This window comes from Melanotaenia boesemani, chromosome 1 (assembly GCF_017639745.1).
Source record: "Melanotaenia boesemani isolate fMelBoe1 chromosome 1, fMelBoe1.pri, whole genome shotgun sequence".
Taxonomy (NCBI): Eukaryota; Metazoa; Chordata; class Actinopteri; order Atheriniformes; family Melanotaeniidae; genus Melanotaenia; species Melanotaenia boesemani.
In genome coordinates, this window is record NC_055682.1 from 33,062,439 (window position 1) to 33,082,127 (window position 19,689).

At 36.9% G+C, this 19,689-nt stretch overlaps 1 protein-coding gene across 4 annotated transcripts in view; it reads right to left on the reverse strand.

Moving 5' to 3' along the window:
• Positions 1-11,984, reverse strand: part of LOC121641070 (leucine-rich repeat-containing protein 49) — a 30,055-nt gene extending 18,071 nt beyond the window's left edge. Inside the window, exons 1-9 of one of the 4 annotated variants that reach the window (XM_041986968.1) lie at positions 11,899-11,984; positions 11,705-11,813; positions 11,510-11,578; positions 10,667-10,736; positions 10,302-10,502; positions 10,058-10,151; positions 9,377-9,580; positions 8,471-8,537; positions 4,880-5,023 (exon numbers count right to left, since the gene is read on the reverse strand). In XM_041986968.1, the coding sequence (XP_041842902.1) occupies positions 4,880-5,023; positions 8,471-8,537; positions 9,377-9,580; positions 10,058-10,151; positions 10,302-10,502; positions 10,667-10,736; positions 11,510-11,578; positions 11,705-11,794 (939 nt within the window). In that variant the 5' untranslated portion in view covers positions 11,795-11,813; positions 11,899-11,984. Of the gene's footprint in view, positions 1-4,879; positions 5,024-8,470; positions 8,538-9,376; positions 9,581-9,691; positions 9,733-10,057; positions 10,152-10,292; positions 10,503-10,666; positions 10,737-11,509; positions 11,579-11,704; positions 11,814-11,898 lie in introns of those variants that run through there. The other 3 variants (XM_041986951.1, XM_041986960.1, XM_041986977.1) reach the window with 3 other exon arrangements.
• Positions 11,985-19,689: the final 7,705 nt, after the last annotated feature.

Below are 19,689 nucleotides of genomic sequence, written 5' to 3' on the forward strand. Positions count from 1 at the left end.
CAGGGGGTAGGGAGGGGAGAGAGAGTGGGTGCTGCGCTAATGCAGTGATGCCCTGCTGCAGGAGGCTAGCTTAAAATGCTAACTGGAACATATACATATAGCTGCACATACAGCAGTCAGACAGTCACAGCACTGCACTGCAATACACAAGAACATTAATTGGGGTAAATTTAATGGACCCAAACTGGGATGAGGGGATGCTTTTACAGACGAGCAAGCTCAGCTGCAAAATCAATGCAGACTTCAGTGAGAGGGGGTGGGGTGAAGAGCAGCAGCTGGCCAGATGGCATGCTGAACTGGACACACAGGGACAAAGACAATGTCATAACCACAGCTACTAATCAGATTCCAGAGAGGGGGCATGTTATGTTCAGTTGTATCAAGATCTGGGCTGTGTATGTATGTGTGGACAGGCAGTGATTCACATGCTGGAAGCAAAGAGGACACTCCCAGCAGCAGTCTGAATGAGCTGCGTCAGCATCTACCCATATTTCAGCCAACGCCTCGCATCCTCCCTCAGCTTTTCTGTCTCCCTGTGCTTAAATAACACATTCACCTAGCTGCTATGTAGAGAACAATACAACACTGCAGAGTCTCTATAAAAGTAAATCCACAAAGCCTGCATACAGTTATCTAACATTAAACTATCATTTTCAATTAACTGACCATATTGCCATAAGCTAACTACATAATGCATCAGAAGCTGCACTTACTTTTATCTCCTCATTTATATAAGTTGTGTTTTTATATTGTAAAAGTGGCAGATTGATGGTTTGGAAATGTAAAATTTGTTCAAATGATTTTCTATCACCCCTTTGCACAGTATTACATAATTGATTTTAAGTTATTTGGTAGATCAATTAATCAGTCCCTACACTAGAATGGAGGTAGGTACTGACTATGAACTAAGGCTAATGTTCAAAAAGAACAAAGTGTTAAGAATGTCAGTGTTACAGAGGGATGTAGGAAACTGTGTTACATTTCCCAAAGTAGAACAGAAGCTTTATAACCATTGTGTGCATGCCTTTGCCATAAAACCAGTCTGAAATCTTAGTAAGTTAACTGTGACCTCAAAATTGCAAGGATGCCCAAGCTGTTGCAAGGTACTCTTTTCTATTCCTAATATCTAAAATAGTTAAAAACAGAAATAATACAACCAATAATACAAAGGGATTCATAACCTGTTTAATTGATCTCTTTAGCTAAAATTGTTGAAGATTTGTCTTTTCCTAGCATACAGTACATCTATTCTATTGCACCTCTTACTGTGCTCACAAAACAACAAAATATAAAAAAAGGACAAGATTAAAATAACTTAAGGAGTCTGGCCCATATGCAAGTAAGTTAGCACCATGTCTTCACAGCAAGGTCACTGGTTCAAGCCTCAGCTAGGGAGGGGTTCGAACAAGGGTCTTCCAGCTACTCCGGTTTCCTCCCACCATCCAAAGACATGCATGGTAGGTTAATTGGTTACTCTAAATTCTGTGAGTGGTAGTTTGTCTCTCTGTGTTGGCCCTGTGATGGACTGGTGACCATGCCTCTCGCCTGCTAATTGTTGGGATAGGCTCCAGCTACCCCATAATCTTGAATTTGAATATGTGGGATAGAAAATGAATGAATACCTCCCATTATGTTAGTTTCAGGGGTTTCAGAAATTTTAATTTAACTACCTATACTCATAAAAACAATAGAAAAATAGTGTCCCATTTTATATATTTTTGTGTTGTAACATTGCAGAGACAAGATTGCTTTATTTCCTTTAAACCTGCAATTCTTGCTGTCAGTGTTAACAAAAACTGACGATCTACCACATTCCCAGAGACGACTGAAGCCCCTGTATGGTTGCTGGGAACACAGCAGCCACTGCACACTGTCTTAGTCTAAATATAGCAGCTCTGTCTCAGACAGAATGATGTCATCACCGAGCTGATGAGCTGCATAACAATGGCCCACCAATGTGTTCTCTTTGTTGAACAACCTGATCAATCAGAACCAATCAGGATTTGTTGTGAAGCTGTGTACAGCTGCGCTAATGTGCGCGTATATGCCTGCGGGAGTGTATTTATCTATGTGCCCGCGCCTTCACCTCTTCATCCCAGCTCCACCCTCTTCCTCACTGACAGCTTGCATGTCCTTATTTTTCACACTTTGAGCTCCGGCGGAGGTATTACTCCACAAACAGAAAAAGCACTCATCAAAGCTTTCAGTGTTGCATGCAACTACGCACACCACAAAAGGGCATTAAAGCTGCTCAGGCAGACACAGGCACAGGTAAATAGAGATGGGTTTTCTCACACTAAGCTGTTTAGTTTTGGCACTTTCTTCAATAGAATAGACTCAAAGTGTGATATCACACATTTGGCCTCTGCTATTGTGTACTAGAACTGAAGATGCTCTGGCATTAAGTGCACATTGCAAATGTGATTGCACTAAATTTCAAACGGTCACATGTCAATAAAGATCTTTTGGTACTTTATGTACATTTTAGAGTAGAAATGGGATTTTCCCTTGGATTATTTTAGCTGTAGTTTCTCATTTTAACAAGTTTGTGTTCTCGGGCCATTTTTACACACTTGGGTCATTGCTATAACTGTTAACTGACTAAAACTTGTGACAGCATATAAGACGTAGGGCTGACCTAACACTAATTAGGTCAGCTAATTAAACTACTGTTTAATGATGTTGCTTAGCTCAAGCAGCTCACAACAAAACAAACCTCTGCTAAACTATAAAGCCAGCTTGCGTCTGGCTGACACCTTTCTGCTTTGTCTGTTTTATCCTGTCTCATGCTCACTGTTGTCTCTTCCACACAAATCATTGCTACTTCTGCCAAAAATATAAAAATCTTCACTTACTTACTGACTAAGGTTGGCACAATGGAAAGGCCCACATAAGAGCAGGTGTAAATACAAAACCTTTTCAAATATGACTAATGGATGATTTATAACTTTGATCTAAATAGTTCCATAATTTTACCCCTGATGTTGAAACACATTTTTAAATTTTTGCTGACAAGCTGCATTTTTAAATTCAGTTTCACTCTAAATCATACCCCCCCCCCCCCCTTTCTGTATCCAGCATTGTTAATCAGTCTAATAGCCCTTTTCTGTATTGTATTTATTGTTTGTATATTACTTTTGTATGTGTTTTACCACACTTCAACACTGTAATTACACCTTTCTTTCGTATTTAAATGATTAATTTTACTTCAACACTTCTCTCATGAATTCCTAACAACATAAAACTAGTTTTATTCAAATTTAAAGCCAATTTTATTATATCAAACCACTTTTTCAGTCTATTTAGTTCCTCTGTAATCAAAAACTGCTACAGTTCCACACCTGAACAAAAAATATTTGTCATCTGCAAATAACACAAACTTTAATATATTTCATCCTTTGCAGATGTCATAAATATAAATAATACACATTTTTGGACCAAATCTATGATCAAATTCAGTAGAAAGGTTTGTGTTAAGAAAGACTAGGGCTGCTGCTACAGTGTTTACCGTATCAAAAAAGATCAAATTAAGTAAGTTCAGCATCCAGTATTTAATTACAAGCACAGGCAATAATGTGCACATCCACATGAATCAATAAGCATACAGCTTTCTGTTTATTGGACGATGGAGCCCAAGTTATAATCAAGTCCATAAATTGTTTTCAAAGTCAGTGACAGTCTTTTTATCTCGTTGAGAATCTGCCTTCCCTTTCATAAAATGGAAAAAAAAGAGTACCTGGAGGCCGGCTATTTACTTTGTGTCTGATAGAAATACTTGGCAGCGAGCAGCACTAATGACAGAGATAACAGAAACTGCTGATGAGTAGTATTTTTCCTCTCCCATGTATCAAATAAAACATTACATCCAATAATTAGGAGCTCACAGCTTGCAGGCAGAGGACAGGGTGAGTCATGGGAAGGGCCTACGGTTGATTTACAACATTGGATTTTGTTTTTTATTTTTTTTTATTTCTACCCCAAAAAGCAGAGGAGGTCTTAGGGGATTTGCATACAAATGAAGGGGCCTGTTTTGGCACACACTCCTCTGTTTATCAGATTAAAACTACTGAAACTGAAGAAGTGAATTTCCGTGTTTAGAATATCCAGTTTCTCCCTCACTGCAGCAGAGAGTCAGTGGGAGGTTATGGCTGGTGAGCTATGTCTCCCTGGGTAACACAAACAAGATACATTTCACCACAGACTTACATACACAGATTCTATTGACATAACTCCTGTGTTTGCTCTTTTCTGACAGAAAAACTGTCACATGTGATCCTGCAACACTAAAACAGAAACAATCTAAGCGATCTGGTCCAAGAGGAAGGAGATGAACATCAAACATGAAGGATGTTACAAGCATCTTTATCCTGTGAGAAACATTTTCCTACATCTTGTCAAAGAAGAAAAGTGTGTTTGTTTGTCATCAGGATGCAAAAAATATATACTTTTTTCCCCCTTTGTTTAATTAGTAGCAGGAGGAACCTTTATAATTTCATAAGGTAGTTGTTGTGCTCACAGTGTGGAACCAGAACGTGATAATTACAGCCTTGAGTTGATACATCTGCTCCCTGCAGTAAACAAAGATCTATGATCACTTCAGATCAGATGGAATAAAGCTGCAACAAACCAGTTAAACTCAGCAACAAGAGAAGCCAAAAACGACTCAGCTGTGCAGCTAATTAACAACTTCTGCAACATTTATGTTTTGAGTTGTTGCAAGAGGGAAGAAACAGTATTTTTAAGTCCTTTTTCAACTAGTCAACTGTTGCAATCCAAACAAAAACAAAAAGGAAAGCACAAGATTCTTTACTTTGATATAATTTGATATAAATTAATAAAATAGTGAAAGCTTTCAATTATTAGTAAAGAGGCCACTCACCACACAAGAAATGTAGTTGCGCTGCAAATTTAGTTCAGTCAAGGAGTCCATGCCCTGCAGGTTTTCCACTTTTGAGATGTGGTTTCCAGACAGGTTCAACACGCGCAGCTCGCTCAGGTGAGAGATGTGTTCTATCCTGCCGATCTGAAAGCACAATGAGAGAAAGAACATTAAGAAGTAAAATGGCAATACAGTTAATTAAATTCTACAAATAAAGAACAGCAGAGGGAGGATGAATAATACATAATCAGTCCACAGTTGGCACTCAAGTGGTACATCTAATGATTACCAAATGGCTAAAAACCACTTTAAATTCTTCAATTGTAGATAAAATAGAAAAAAAGAAATAATAACAAAATGAATAAACAAATAAATAAATAAATAAGTTAAATACATTTTTTTTAAAAAGCAGGGCACTTAATTTTTTTTCCAGCCAGATGTCACACAAGATAAGTGAGCATTACCATTTCCATACCTTAAACTCAGAACAAGTTGTATAACAGCAACAGTCTGTATCACCGAACCTCTCAAATAACTTAATTCAGCCAGTTACTGTTCATCAAGCCATGACTTCCATCTGAACCTCCAAAATTACAGCAACAAACAGCCAATGATGAAATCTGATGCTGCTCTCTTCACCTCTCTGTCTAGGAGAGAATATTTAGGAGTACCTGTGACGCTTAAAATTGTTAAGTGTAATACGCAGCAGATTTGGCTGTGAGATGGTGTGTTTGCGCCCTATAGTTCACATAAACATGTGAGGAATAAGTTAAAGGGCCACAAAGAGTTCAAGCCTTCAGTTAAAACAAAAAAGTCTTACATTAACATGTGCTTAGACTTATAAATATAAAAACAAGATAACATGTAGGTTTTGAACTAGATGAGTTAAGTAGTTATTCTGTCTGGTCCATTGGTCAGTTTGTAACAGAACAGCATGTTCATATAAAAAGCAGACAAAACTACAGAGAAACACTGAAGGTAGAGTAATAACACTCTGTACTTTTTCTCATTTGCTCATGCCGAAAAATATGCAAGTGTTATTACTGCTGATTGCTTAGAAGAGTTCAAATCAAAACAGAAATGGATTATGACAGAAATAAAAGTACACAATCGTTTCTGAATTTTGGCCAGAGATAGTAACAGATACCTTCTGACAATGTTTAGAAAACGCTAAAATGTTTTAACAAGTCCTGATGTCTTTCAGAATGTAAAACCCTTGGACACCCAAATGACTTCTAACAGAATCACACACTAGGTTTGACTAAACTAAGAGTATATGTTATAGAGAGAGAAAAAAAAAACAGAACATAAGATGAAAAACAAACATCACTACTGTAATGCCTGCAGTTTTTTTTTTTTTTTTTTTTGAAAAAGCATCTTTTCTGGTCTTGTGATTACTTGTACTTTAAACCCCAAAGAATGTAGTCACATAAGTAACTAAATTACTTGTTTTTAGTAATTTTGTTTAAATAAAAGAAAAACTTTGCTGTTTTAAAGAAGGACTATTTAAAAACCATTAGAACAAAATCAATTACATATCAATTTCTTAATGTCAGTATTATATATGTATATGTAAAAAAAAGAAATGAGCATGAAAAGTTTTTCTGCAAATACAAGGCAAACAGGCTTGGTCTTGGTCAAGAGTAAAGGTCATATTGTAGCATCAGCTCTTGTAATGTTTTTTTTTTTTTTTTTTTTGTAAACAAAATAATAATAAAGATGATGCATATTGTATCACTGGTCACAGCAAAACCAAGAACATTACTGTGAAGTGTCCCTGTCCCCATTTTACCCTGTCCCACAGAGATGTGTTTATACTGAACATGACACACTGACTCAAATTTAATCAAATCACTTCTCCATGATGTGTAATAGGGAGACATGCACAAGTTATGCTAACTTTTTTTTCATTTCAACATTTCACAGATCCAGTAAGGAATTCTTTGTTAAGTCCTGACTGCTTTTAAGTGAAACTGCTCAAAGGAAAACATCGCAGCCTAACAGAAGAACTGGTTACTAAACAATGTTAGGTCTAGTAAACCAAAATCTTGGTTATTGAGACTGAGTGTGGGTTGCACGCACACTCCTAAAGCGATTGTAACCTTTTGAAAAATTCCAGAAAAGTGGAAGTTAAACCACATCTTTCTACTACAATAAATGGGAACTAGATAGGTTTATAGCAGTGTGAGCCTCCCAGTTTGAGGAGGGGAGGAAGAGCAGATGACAGTGATGTACGGGTGGGAGTCGAAGCATACCCACAGATGTAAAGAAGACAAGCAGCTAGTGTTTTATGGGTCAATTCATAAAGTGGTATCATCGTTTCAGCAGCAATTCAGATTATATTTTTCATTGGTTAGGTCTCTCATGATTTTGAAAAAAATGCTGAATACATGTGACTGAACTGTAATCTGAGTGCATAAAACAGGGGGCTTTGATCTGTAGCTGACTAAAAGGACATCTAGTCAAAGGAGAACAAAAGATTTATCGTCTGCTCCACAAAATGTGTCCGCCAACAAATAGCTAAGCCTGAATGTAATGTGTTCTTATTACCAGCTGGGACTAATTTTTTCTATGGCTAAATATTTAATCATACCATTGTAAAAACTGTTTAAATGTGCAACAAAGATGCAATTAGGATGCATAAGATGCAGTGCCTGTGGCAACAAAGTATCCTCTGTCAAGAAAAAATTATAACGCAACACTCTAGGAGTCACTGAACAGTAATTGGGATGCCTGCTCATGTAAAGAGCAGCCAACACCAGAAAGGGAAGGAGTCTTACCAGAGCTCTGGAGTGGCTCTCTGAGGAGGAGCGTGGGCGGCACGCTGGCAAAACACTAAATTGACCAGGGGAAGCCTTTCTGTTCTAGCTTTCTTTTCCAAGAGCTGTTGAAATCCTCATCTGACATCACTGGATTTCTAAGGCTTTTAATTTCAGTAAACTGAGCTCTGTTGTGGAGGCTGAACAAACAGCTACAAACAAATTAGTAATAGAAAGATTATGATCTGAGGCAGCTCAAAATTGTTCCCAGTGCCTAAAACATAAAAAAGAGTAATGCCTGTTGGATAAATTACACTGGGGTCACTGAGAAAATGAACGTGGGAGTAGACCCGAAACAAGAGCCTGTAGATTCTGATGGTTTAATTCTTTGTCCTGTAAGAGTGCTGGGAACAAAGACGAATGCATAAGATAAAAGTCCAAAAAAACACTCCATGAGATTTCTGGCTTTACAAAGAAAATATTGTTTAGTATGCTTACCTTTAAGAAAAATAGTGTTTGTTTGTTTGTTTTAATACAAAAATGTATTAGGTAATCGGCAAATGGCCTGAATATGCATAATTTTGTAGGCCAGTGGACCATGAGCCTGAATGATCATGCCTGGCCTCCTGCTGTCATGTCTGATTGACTCCAGCATTTATAAAGCTGAATCTCAAATGGCTCTGATAATCTATTTTGTGGAGGAATGGGGAGGGGCAACCAGCTCCTGCAGAACTTTCAGCTATATTGTGCTTTGCATGAAAAGCACTGACGAGTAAATTTCCCAGCTAAATACACATACGCTGTAGGTCCAAGAACAGTAAAGAAACAGTACCTGATTGTCATGCAAATCCAGGATGTGCAGTTTGGACAATTTTTCCAGAGAGCAAATTTTATGGATTCTGAAAATGATCAAGAAAAGGCGATATAAAATCCAAATTATCTTGAATAAACTTGAAAAATACACAAAATATATGGGGTCAAAACATAAGTAAACAACTGAGGGAATTTTTACCTTTTGGTTTAATGTGCCAAATAGTGGTTAGCTGATAATGGGTTTACAGTAACAGGTAATGATACACATTATTTCAAGCGCAAACACAGATGATAGAACTATGATCATTACCTCCTATAAGCAAGTAATCAGTTAAAAATAAAAATGTCTAAAATTTAAACTTCCATTTAATATCTACAAACAAGTCACTCTTTTGTTCAGTACTAGCCAAATAAATTTGGATTAAATTACAAATTTGGACAACAGGCCAATTTACAGAGGCATCCTTTACTTCTCAGTAACCAAAAATGACCTCAGACATAGTGCACCTAAAAGGACATTCCACAGAGAGCAGAACAAACAGTAGAGCACAGCTGGAAGATTTTAATATTATCCACAAAGTTGTCTTTCATCTTCTTACCACCAACCTTTTGAAATACAAATTAAATTGCAGCAAATACATTTCTAATTATTTTGGGCATTCAAGTCACACATTTCTAAAGCTTACAATGTAATAACACCAAGTGGATAAAAATGTACAAAACTCCAATTGTGAACAAGGTCTTACACAATCCACAAGACATTAACATTAAACTTTAAGGGTGTTATTTAGAAAGGAGTAAAGCTACTCAGCAGGCTCTGCCATACTAGCAAAATATGAACATCACAGTACCATAAATGCCATAGAACAGAAATTTCAATTAAAGTACTGTTTCCTTGCTTGGGACTCCAGCTCTGATAACCAACCTGTTTTTTCCCAGCATTAGAATCCTAAGAGACCACAGAGCCTCAATGCCAGTCATGTCAGCAATGTGGTTGTCATGCAAGTTCAAGAGAATAAGCTGCTGTAGATGTGATAGATGCTGGATCCTGGTGATCAGATTGTGCTGGACGTTGAGAAGCTGCAGCTCTTTCATGACATCCAGCTGGGGGAATTCCTTCAAGGAGCACCTGGATAATTGAAAGAAATCAATTCCAAGATTTATACATTTGGTTTTAATTTATATGAATTAACTTTAGTTTATAGATTCAAATAGCTAATTTAGTATCCGCTATACATACAGAAGAATAACCTTTGCTGAATACATATGAAGCAAATTACTTTGTTGTCAGCATAATTGCTAATAGTCGCAAGGACTGGGTATTCAAAGAGACTTTGCTGCTCCCTGGTGGAAATCTGAAATATTTTCCTTTTCACTTGACAGTAAAATAATTTCTCCTGAAAGTAAGGAGTCAGGTCAGGTTGAGCTTATTAAACTTAGTAATGATAGGAATGGAATAAAAATAGGAAAGAATTAGTAGCAAAGACAAGTAAAATTGCTCTGACATAAGACAGGTCAAATATACAATGTCTTTAAGTTCAAACACTTTGTTCTTCAGTACATTTCCATTTCACATCTGCTGGTAAATGAAAAAGACAGAGCTTACCTGTCCCAGTCAATTCGCTGAAAACTGGAAGCAAAAGGTAACTGGGTGAAGGCAAAATCTGATGCAGCAACGTGATTACATTTGCCAGAACCACCTAGTATGGACATGACAAACTGAATTTAGAATACTCATGGTATCATTGCATAAAAACTTATTTCCATGTTTATAGTTTAGACACATTAATCTAAAGATAAGCATTAAAATGGTTTTCTCTGTTTCATTGTATTGATATTACCATATTTACATGCTGCCCTGTGATTTTTTACAGCAGAATGAAGGCATGAGGCCCCTGCACTGTGGGTTGGTCTTCTTGGTTTGTCTCTGTCCTCATTTACAGCATATGAAACCGGAGCACCACCTGCTAGTAGCACTGCACTGCGTGGAGGAAAATCGGCAGCATTCTCACTGGCAACTCTGGTTCGACTGCATGCTTGTAACCCATTTTCTGCACAAGATGTGGTATCATAGAACAAGATGTGCAAACACACCATGAGATTCTTTACATAGCCATAGCCATTCATGAATGTATAGCATGATGCTCAATCACACAAAATCCTCTTAGGCGATTGGCGAGTGAGTGATTGAAAGAGTGAAGTGGGTCAAGCCTACCTGAGTAAGTATGTTTAATTATTTGGGTGATGTTCATATTTGTTTTCTTCATAAAATCTTGAGAATCATTCTGTTAAACAGCAAACAAAATAAGTGAAGTATGCAATGGAAAGCATGCAATTAACTACAGTTGTAAAGGTCAGAAAAATTTAAATAAAGCACATAAACCAACTGGAACAATCAGAACATTTTTATATAACACCATACTGAATAAAATCAACAAAGATGCTCAAATATGGCTGCTATTAAAAATATGTGTAACAAGAGATGTAAATATAATGCTCTGTCCCTGCATCAAAGTGTTGTTGAAAAGGTCTGAAGCCCACTCAACCCCTTCATGGCGTCATCCATAATTGAAAAATCCTGAACAATAGTGAAATGTAAAACAATATGACCTCAAATTACAATAGACACATTTATTCATTATTATTTCATTGCAGAACCTTTGCCAACACACATGTGCAAAATTGTTTTCGTTGCTATCTTGAAGCATTTCACATCAGATAACAATAATTAATATTTTCAAAAGAAATTAAGTCTGGAGTTATACATGGTCATGACTAAACATATGTTGCTATTATATCTTTTTATTTCATTGTATTGCCTGCAACAACAGAGGCAGGAAAAATAATTTCACAGCATAAAAAAAATCATTCCAGCTTTTTTCCCCCTTCTCGGACTCATTTATCAATCAAAAAGGCACCAACAACAATGTATACCATACAATCTATATTCATTATGTTTATTTACAATTTTGCAACTACAAAATGTTTTTGCATTTAAAAAAAAATCTAATTATGACAGTATATGTGTTGTTCTTCTTTGAATAAGTTATAGACTTACCATTGCCTCTCCCACTTTAACCGGTACAAGTGACTTGACACTTGTAAGGTGCAACTTGCAACTGTTAATCTACAGAAAAGGTCAGTTGTGGTTAATTAAATAGGGCCAAGGAGATGGGACGTGACTTTAAAAGTTAGTTTATATTGCATTATAGCTACTACAAAACACGATAAAAGTGTTCAAAGTGGTATTTACCATAGGTGTGAGAAACTCCAGTCTATTGCTGGAGCTAGTCTGGTGTTTGGAAGAGCGCATAGTTTTACCCTCATTCGGCTCAGACTCCATTTAGCCAACCTCCTTTAAACTTAACAAGTTAAAAAAATATATAATGCTTCCAGTCTTGTATCAATTTCAAGACGTTTTCAAATAAATACGTGTAGTAAACTTACCCTTACAACTTAGATTTATCCTCGACAAAACCGATACCCACCCCCTCTTCAGAAGTCACAAAAGTTTCCTCGGGGGGTAAGCGGTCTTACCATGGTAACGATGGCGTTGCCTAGTTACACTGACTTCCTGTGTCACTTAAAAACACTTCGTAGGGAAACAAGCAACTCAGCTGTTTCGTTTAGTTGGATTTTTATATTTAAAGGTTCTTGTTTCTCATTGGGCTTCTTCTTGAAGAATGTTAATGTTATCTTAGTTTATGCTGTGTGTATGTTTAATACATTCTCAATAATGTGTTATCGCATAAACCTGCATGATATAGTTGCTATATTATTGGAATATTGTTTGTCAAGGCTTTGGCTTCCATATTTAGTTTGAGTAATTTAACTGGCAGTATATCTATATATAATGTTCAGTAATCAGGCCTTTGGTCAGTAGGGAGCCACAGGTGACTTGTTTACTTTTTGACATCACACTGAGGACCATTATTGGTTGAAAAATAAAGTTCAGTATAGAAAAACAGATCACAAAGTACTGCTTTAACTTCTGTCATTTTATACTCATTTTAAACAAAACACAGAAAAGTTGTAATGAACAGGAGCATGTTATTTGGTATGATTTCCTACTCCCATTTTATATATCTGGCAAGATCTATTCATTGCTGGAGAAAGACATTTCCAGAAAAACCACAAAAATACTGATTCGGAGAGAGGACAATATTTTCATTATAAGGAAAGACAGGAGGTGCAACAAGTAACAGTAATGCCAGCTCTTTTTTATTCAAGTGTTACACTAAGCCACAACAGGGATTCAATTGCACTTCTGGAATTTCTCTGAATGATTATTGATCCCTAAATTAGCCCCTGGACTCTATAACTTGTAATGTACAACGTTTAGTCACCATTGAATTGTAGAGTCAGTCTTCCTATTGATGCATGCATTTTCAAAACCACTTCTAATCTGCAGTGGCTATGATACCACATGTTCAGCAAAGATACCAGGTAAGTATTTCTAATAAAAAGCCTTTAATAATGTATGTTGAATCATTAATGCACTTTAAAGTAACCAAGAAGGTGATATACCATATGACTGGGGGTTATGACTTAGTCATTTCATGGCTATTTTTTTAGACCTGATCTTTATCCACATTTTTGGCATCCTTTATATTATCCAAAGACTGTGTAGCCCAGGTGATAATCAAACAGTAGCACATCAGAGCACTAAATATGATCAAATGAATTGTGCAGTGTTTTCACTGCCTTCTTAGCCAAAAGTAAACTGCTGCTGAGAAAAGACAAGTGCAGATCCATCAAAGGGATGCATCCCACACACTGCCTGTCACAGTCTATTCATGAAGCACAGGCTGACACATATGATGGGAGGTGATCTTAGACAATTTCAGCTACAAGGCATGCTAATAAAGTCAAATGTAAATTTCAGCCACTTTCATAGATATTTGTACATTTACTTAATATGTTTTCTTCCAAAAGAGATAGAGAGTCAATAAAATGTGTTAGTTGTACATTGTTTACTTTATTGCCTCTGGACAGTGATGCATTTCTTTATGATCGTATCTCCTTTTTCAGCTTTGAGCCCACTGTAGAATTTTGCATGGTCACAAAAATGTTAGTACCATGCAAAGTAATTGTAGACCTAATGTTATGCTGATTGTTGAAAAATATATACTTTTTTTAGCTGCAGTAATATAAATTATAAATATAAATATGGTGTGATAGCACCTCCTGTAGTGATATGTTGGCAGCTGCCCAGCATGGTTCCTGCCCTGGCTGATTGAGAAAATGTAGGTGTAGAAACAACAACATTATTTATAAACATAGTCATGAGTTAAAAAACAAAAAGATTAAAAAAGTTATAATGCTGTAACACACGTCTGTGGATGCTATCAGGCTGCTGTCTAGAATAAATATTTTTTATTTGGTTACACTGTGAAAAGCAAAAGCTCATTATGTAAATGATTTAACTTATGGGTGAGACTTTTGAGGTTTGAGGTCAGGACAAGGTATGTTTGGTTTAAGCAAATAGTAACTGTAAGTCTTCAAGACATAAAACATTTGTGTAATGTCTTCTCATGATGATAGAAACATACTGGAAGTGTGTGTGCTGTGTGTTTTCCTGTCACTCTTGAAGCATTTTGTTTGCCCATGGGAGCTGACAAGATTTATGCCATGTCACTCTCTCAGAAAATCATCATTGGATTCTTCAAAAACAGCACTGTTTTTATCGGCATGCAGATTAATGGATGTTTGTTTAATGCATGTCTGGATCCAAACACATCTGCTTTGGGTCAGACCCAGAGGCTAAACCTACAGTATTTTCAGGGTTCATATATCTAAAATCATAAGCCTAGCTAAGAAAAACATGTTTATAAGCATGTGGGAATGCTATATAATTACCCTCATTCCCTCAATAGCACAACTACCTATTAGTTTCATGCTGTTTGATATGAGACTGAAAGTGGTGCCATACAATAATGCAGTATGTTAGCAATTCGTGTCTGTGACTCAGTTATGTTTTTTCACAAATTACTGCGAATAGAGAGGCAATGGGGTCCTTTCACACCCCTGCTTCCTGGGCGCCACCCGAGGCGGGCAGGGGGAGGTGGTTGCCCCAGGGGCCGGGATCCAGACAGGATCTGCTGATAGGGTGGCTGCTGGCCCTGGGGGGTGCCCAGTCTACTGCATCTGGGTGTGGTGTGGTGGGAGGGTGGGCGGTGGTTGTGGGGGCTGGATTTGGGGCTCGCTTTCCTCTGGTCTGCTAGGATGGTGGTGGGAGTGGTAGATGGTGCCCTGGTTCCCGGGGTGTGCGGCTGGAACATTGGGGTGAGTGCTAGCCCGCGCTGGGTCTCTGGGCTGCCCTAGTCTGCCTCTAACCTCAGTGGAGGCATGGTCATATTTGCACAATCACACTCATCTCTGCTCAATCCTGACCCCTCATACTCTACAAGCTGACACAGTCACTGAGTTGTCCACTGGGCTTATACGCCCACCTTGGGTGTTGTTGTGACACATCTTGTTGTTGTTGTCTTGGTTATTTTTTTAAGGAGCTCCTAATGACTGTCAGCTTAGTGTACCTGTAAAAGTTGTAAAAAAAAATTCTCTGTTGTGTTTACATAGCAGTTGATTGTCTTTACTTCTCTCCATTACTGTCCTTTTTTTTTTTTTTTTTTTTTTGTCCCCTCTCGTCAGGTCCAGCAAGATTACATAAATTAAATAAATTAGATAAAACAATATATTTAAACAAATAAAGAAATAAAAAATTAGATTATTAAGAGGAGCCTTATACCTATAAGGCTCTTCTTGGCAAAGCAAATTTGTTTGGCACAACACAGCAGTCAGACCATCATTCTGTTTGCTATGATGCTGGACAGGACAGGGAAAAAAAATAATAATAATAATAATTACTGCAAACAATACAGCCCCAATCCCAAGCAAGTTGAGCCACTGTACATAAAATCAGAATGCAATGATTTGCAAATTTTATAAAACCTTATTTTATTCCTAATAGAACATAAACAACATATCAGGTGTTGAAACAGACATTTTACCATTTCATGGAAAAATTTGCTCATATGGAATTTAATGGCAACAGCACATCTCAAATAAGTTGGAGTAGGGGCAAGAAAAGCTATAAAAGTAATTGACATAAAAAAAAAATGGAGCTGCATTTGACTAATTAGGTCAATAAATATCCCACCATGTGTGTATAATATCAATAAAAGATTCAGAGAATCAGAAAGAATTTCTCTGTGCACAACCAAAGATCTAATCTTGATGCTTGTGATTTCAAGTCCTAGTAAAATCGGGCATAATTCTCTACTGGAAATCACTTCATGAGTTTAGAAAAACTTCCAGAAAGCACTGTCTGTGAACACAGTTCACCATGCAATCCATAAATGCAAGTTAAAGCTCAGTCATGCAAAGAAGAAGCCTTATGAATATGATATAGAGATACTGCTGTCTCATGAGCCAAAGCTCATTTCAAATGGTCCAAGGCAAAGTGGAAAACTGTTCTTTGGTCAGATTAATCAAATGTGAAATTATTTGTGGAAACAATGGACACAGTGTCCTGCAGACTAAAGAAGAGAGGGACCATCTAGCTTGTCGCCAGACTGGTGTGGGCAGATTACATATCTCCATCAATGCTAAAAAATACTTGGAGATTTTAGAGTAGCATCTGCTCCTATTCCGACAATGTCTCCTTCAGGGAACGCCTTGCAGATTTCAGCAAGACAATGCTAAACTACATAATGCATCCATCACAACAGTATGACATCAGAGGAGAACGATCTGGATGCTAATATGGGTCTGAAAATCATTGTATTCTGTTTTTATTTACACTTTACACAGTGTCCCAACTTTTTTGGAATTGGGGTTTTATTTTTCCTATGTATGTGACTCAAAGGGCTTCATCAAACATACACTCAACACCCCAAAATTAATGTAGTATTTCTACATGCTTCTCTGCTGCTACAGTAGCTCCTTATTTAAAATTAATGCTACAAATTCAAGGCGAAAAACACTAATAACAGTCTCACATCTGCTCTGTGGTGGTTAAAATGAAGGAAGAAGAAATAACAGTTTGTCAAGCCTTGTCCAGTAATACCAGTGATACAAAATCTACAAACTTATTTATTTAGTAATTTAACCTTATTGACCTCATGTCTGTCCCGCCTTTTGTTAGCTTAGCAGCAATAAGTATGAAAGGAAGGTTCAGAAAATGGTTGTTACTCTGGTGTACATCTACACTTATTATCTCGTACTGAGCTTGATGTGCAACTAATCCAAGAGGCTTGACTGGTTTTACTGAGTCATCACAGCTTGTAAATCTCTGCTGGTGAATGTGGGACTACACTGCAAAGCTTTGAACTTAACAGTATTTACACAACATGCTCATGGTGTTTGTAGGGTCATTTCATGAAAATTCACCAGATATTTTCAGTGTCAGGGATTTTATAGGGGGGAAATATCATATTAAAATTTTGATTAAGTTAAAGAGATCTTGTGAAATCATTAAACTCTAACAGACAATCATGTTTGGCCTTCACAGTTAAACTGAATATTTTTTTTGCCTTGCTGATATATTTAACTGGACTTGGTTGAAATTTGTTCCAAATATGAATGGAAACCAGATTTTGCAAATCAACTATTTCCACTTTGTTGGCAGCTGTCTTGAGAATTATTAACATGGACTTCTAGTATCTTAAATTGATTTGGTCCAGCATAAAAATGAAATCTCATGGATGTTCTTGTCTGTCTTGACAGTGTTGAAAATAAAAAGTAAATATTCTAAATCAAAATTCTGTCTTATTATCTCAGTTTTTTTTATGTCAAAATGTTGAGATGCTACACTGGATTTTGAGATACCAATATCAATACAAACACTTTAAAATGGTATCATGGAGTTTTGGGGGTTTTGAGGGCTTTCAATAATAGCTTCTTAAAGACACAGTGTGTAAGAATTACTGACATCTAGTGGTTAAGAAATGCATAGAGAAGACTTCAAATACCAAGCAAACTGTGCTCTAGCACCTATCAAACAAAGCCTGGGCTGCAGTTTTAAAGCTCAGAGTTCTCACTTCATATCCAGTTGTTTGTCCATTCAGAGACACCGTAGTAAAAATAGTGGCACAAATATGGCCGCTTCCATGCATGTGTAAGTAGATGTAATGGTTCATTCTAAGTGGATGAAACAGTCATTTTAGTAAAGTGATTAGATGCCAAAAGAAACACAGTTTTTAAATTATATATTGTATTTTAATGTCATTAATCTTTGACTTTTGTTACGCTACACCAGGGGTAGCCAACGTTGGTCCTCGAGGGCACCAATCCAGCTGGTTTTCCAGATTTCCCTGCTCCAGCACACCTGACTCAAATTAAATGGATCCAACAGCCTATAAGGATCTCCACAATGACTTGTTAGTTTAAGTCAGGTGTGTTGGAGCACGGAAATCTGGAAAACCTGCCGGATTGGTGCCCTCGAGGACCGACGTTGGCTACCCCTGCGCTACACCTTTAAGCTTCAGGGCTTAAAGAAGCATTTTTAATCTCAAACCAAGAAGGGTTTTCTAAAACTACTAAAAACTTTAGAGGGAATGTTATTATTCATTGAAGATATATTTTTAAAATGATATCTTCTCAATTATCAACATGAATTCTTTTAAGCTGTTAACATTTAACATTTTAAAAGAAGTAAAGCTGAAATAGCGAGAAACTGTATTTATGAATAAAGGTACTAATTAAGTTGCTAATTTGAAAAAAAAAACTGTTAAGTAAGAGGAATTTAAACCTAGAAAAGATTTAACATGAAGAATAAAAAATAAATAAATAAAAAAAAGATAATGAAAATGTGATCCAGTTTCACACCCTTAAGACAGAACATCCTGTCTTCATGTCGGTGATGTTACTTGGTTTTGTATTTAATGATGCAGGTGCTTGTATTACATCATCCCAAACTTCTATTTTGTGTGACCAACCATTCAAATTCGTGTTGGTGGATAAACAGGAGGATACACATCTTTCGGTGCATATTCTCTGTACATCTTTGTACATGTTTAACTCATCGAGGACAGTTTAACTGATGTTTGAAAGAGAACTTGTCGCAGTCACTAATAAGAGGAAGTGATCTGCAGGAACATTTCAAAGTTCCTTATCAGAGTTTCGCAACAGTCTTTACAGTGATTCTGCTAGTTCAGGAATCTTCCTGTATTAATCCATCAAAAGGGAATTAGGTATGAGATGTGATGCTAAGAAAGTCTTCAAACTAGCTGGCAGCCTGTCACTTGGTCTGAGAAGATAAGTATGCAATAAGCTACTAAAAGCCTTCAGATTATTTGCTGGCAGTGCCGTCCTCACTCCCTCCTTCTCCCCCTCTTTCTCTCTCCTTCTTGCATTGTACACAGACTGAAGCACTGTATGGCATGTGGTGCAGAAAATGAGTCAGACTGCCCACCAGCTGTAAGCCTGGCTTGCCAATGGGGAGGAGTAACAATATTTCATGCAGGGCTGGCAAGAGCCAACTATATCAGTGTGGGTGATTTACAGGGGTATTAGCATACAAGCCAATCCAAAGCTGCTGACATGGACTTGAGGTAAAGTCTGCAGGGACATATTCAAATCATAATCATATTATAGTAGAACACCTGCATTTGTGCTACAAAATCAACATGAAAGAAATCAGTAATTAAGGATATATGCTCAGGAAAACAATATTTTACAATGTTTTCACTGTTTCTTTTCAGAAAATGAGCAGCTTCATGGCAGCTAGTGAGCACTCTTCAGTCATGCTCTCACTTTCTGTCCTAAAATTGAACTTGGTGCCTTCCTAAAATTCTGATTTGAAACGTGTAGTTTCTTTTCAGAATGACTCTTTTCAAATAAATTATCTTTTAAAAGACGTGTTTGTGAAATAAACCAGGTCTTAATAACTTTAAATAATACAGAATAGTTGGAGAATCACACAAACTTACAAAAAAAAAAAAAAAAAAAAAAAAACTGGTCCGTTTTTACCATCTTGGGTTGAGTTCACTGGTCCTCAGGATTTGTGGTCGTACAGAATCGTACAGAAACAGAGTAATAATTAAAACTAAATATTAAATATACCGTAATCTAATAAACATGTACACATAGACCAGTTTAAAACTAAAGTGGACTTTTATTACCCTACAAATGGCCTGCAAACTTTGACTATTGTGAATGAACTGTCTTCAGAAAAGTTGTATTTCCTCCTTGTTTCAGGCATATCCGCCACTTGCTTTCTGCGTGCTATCAGACGCT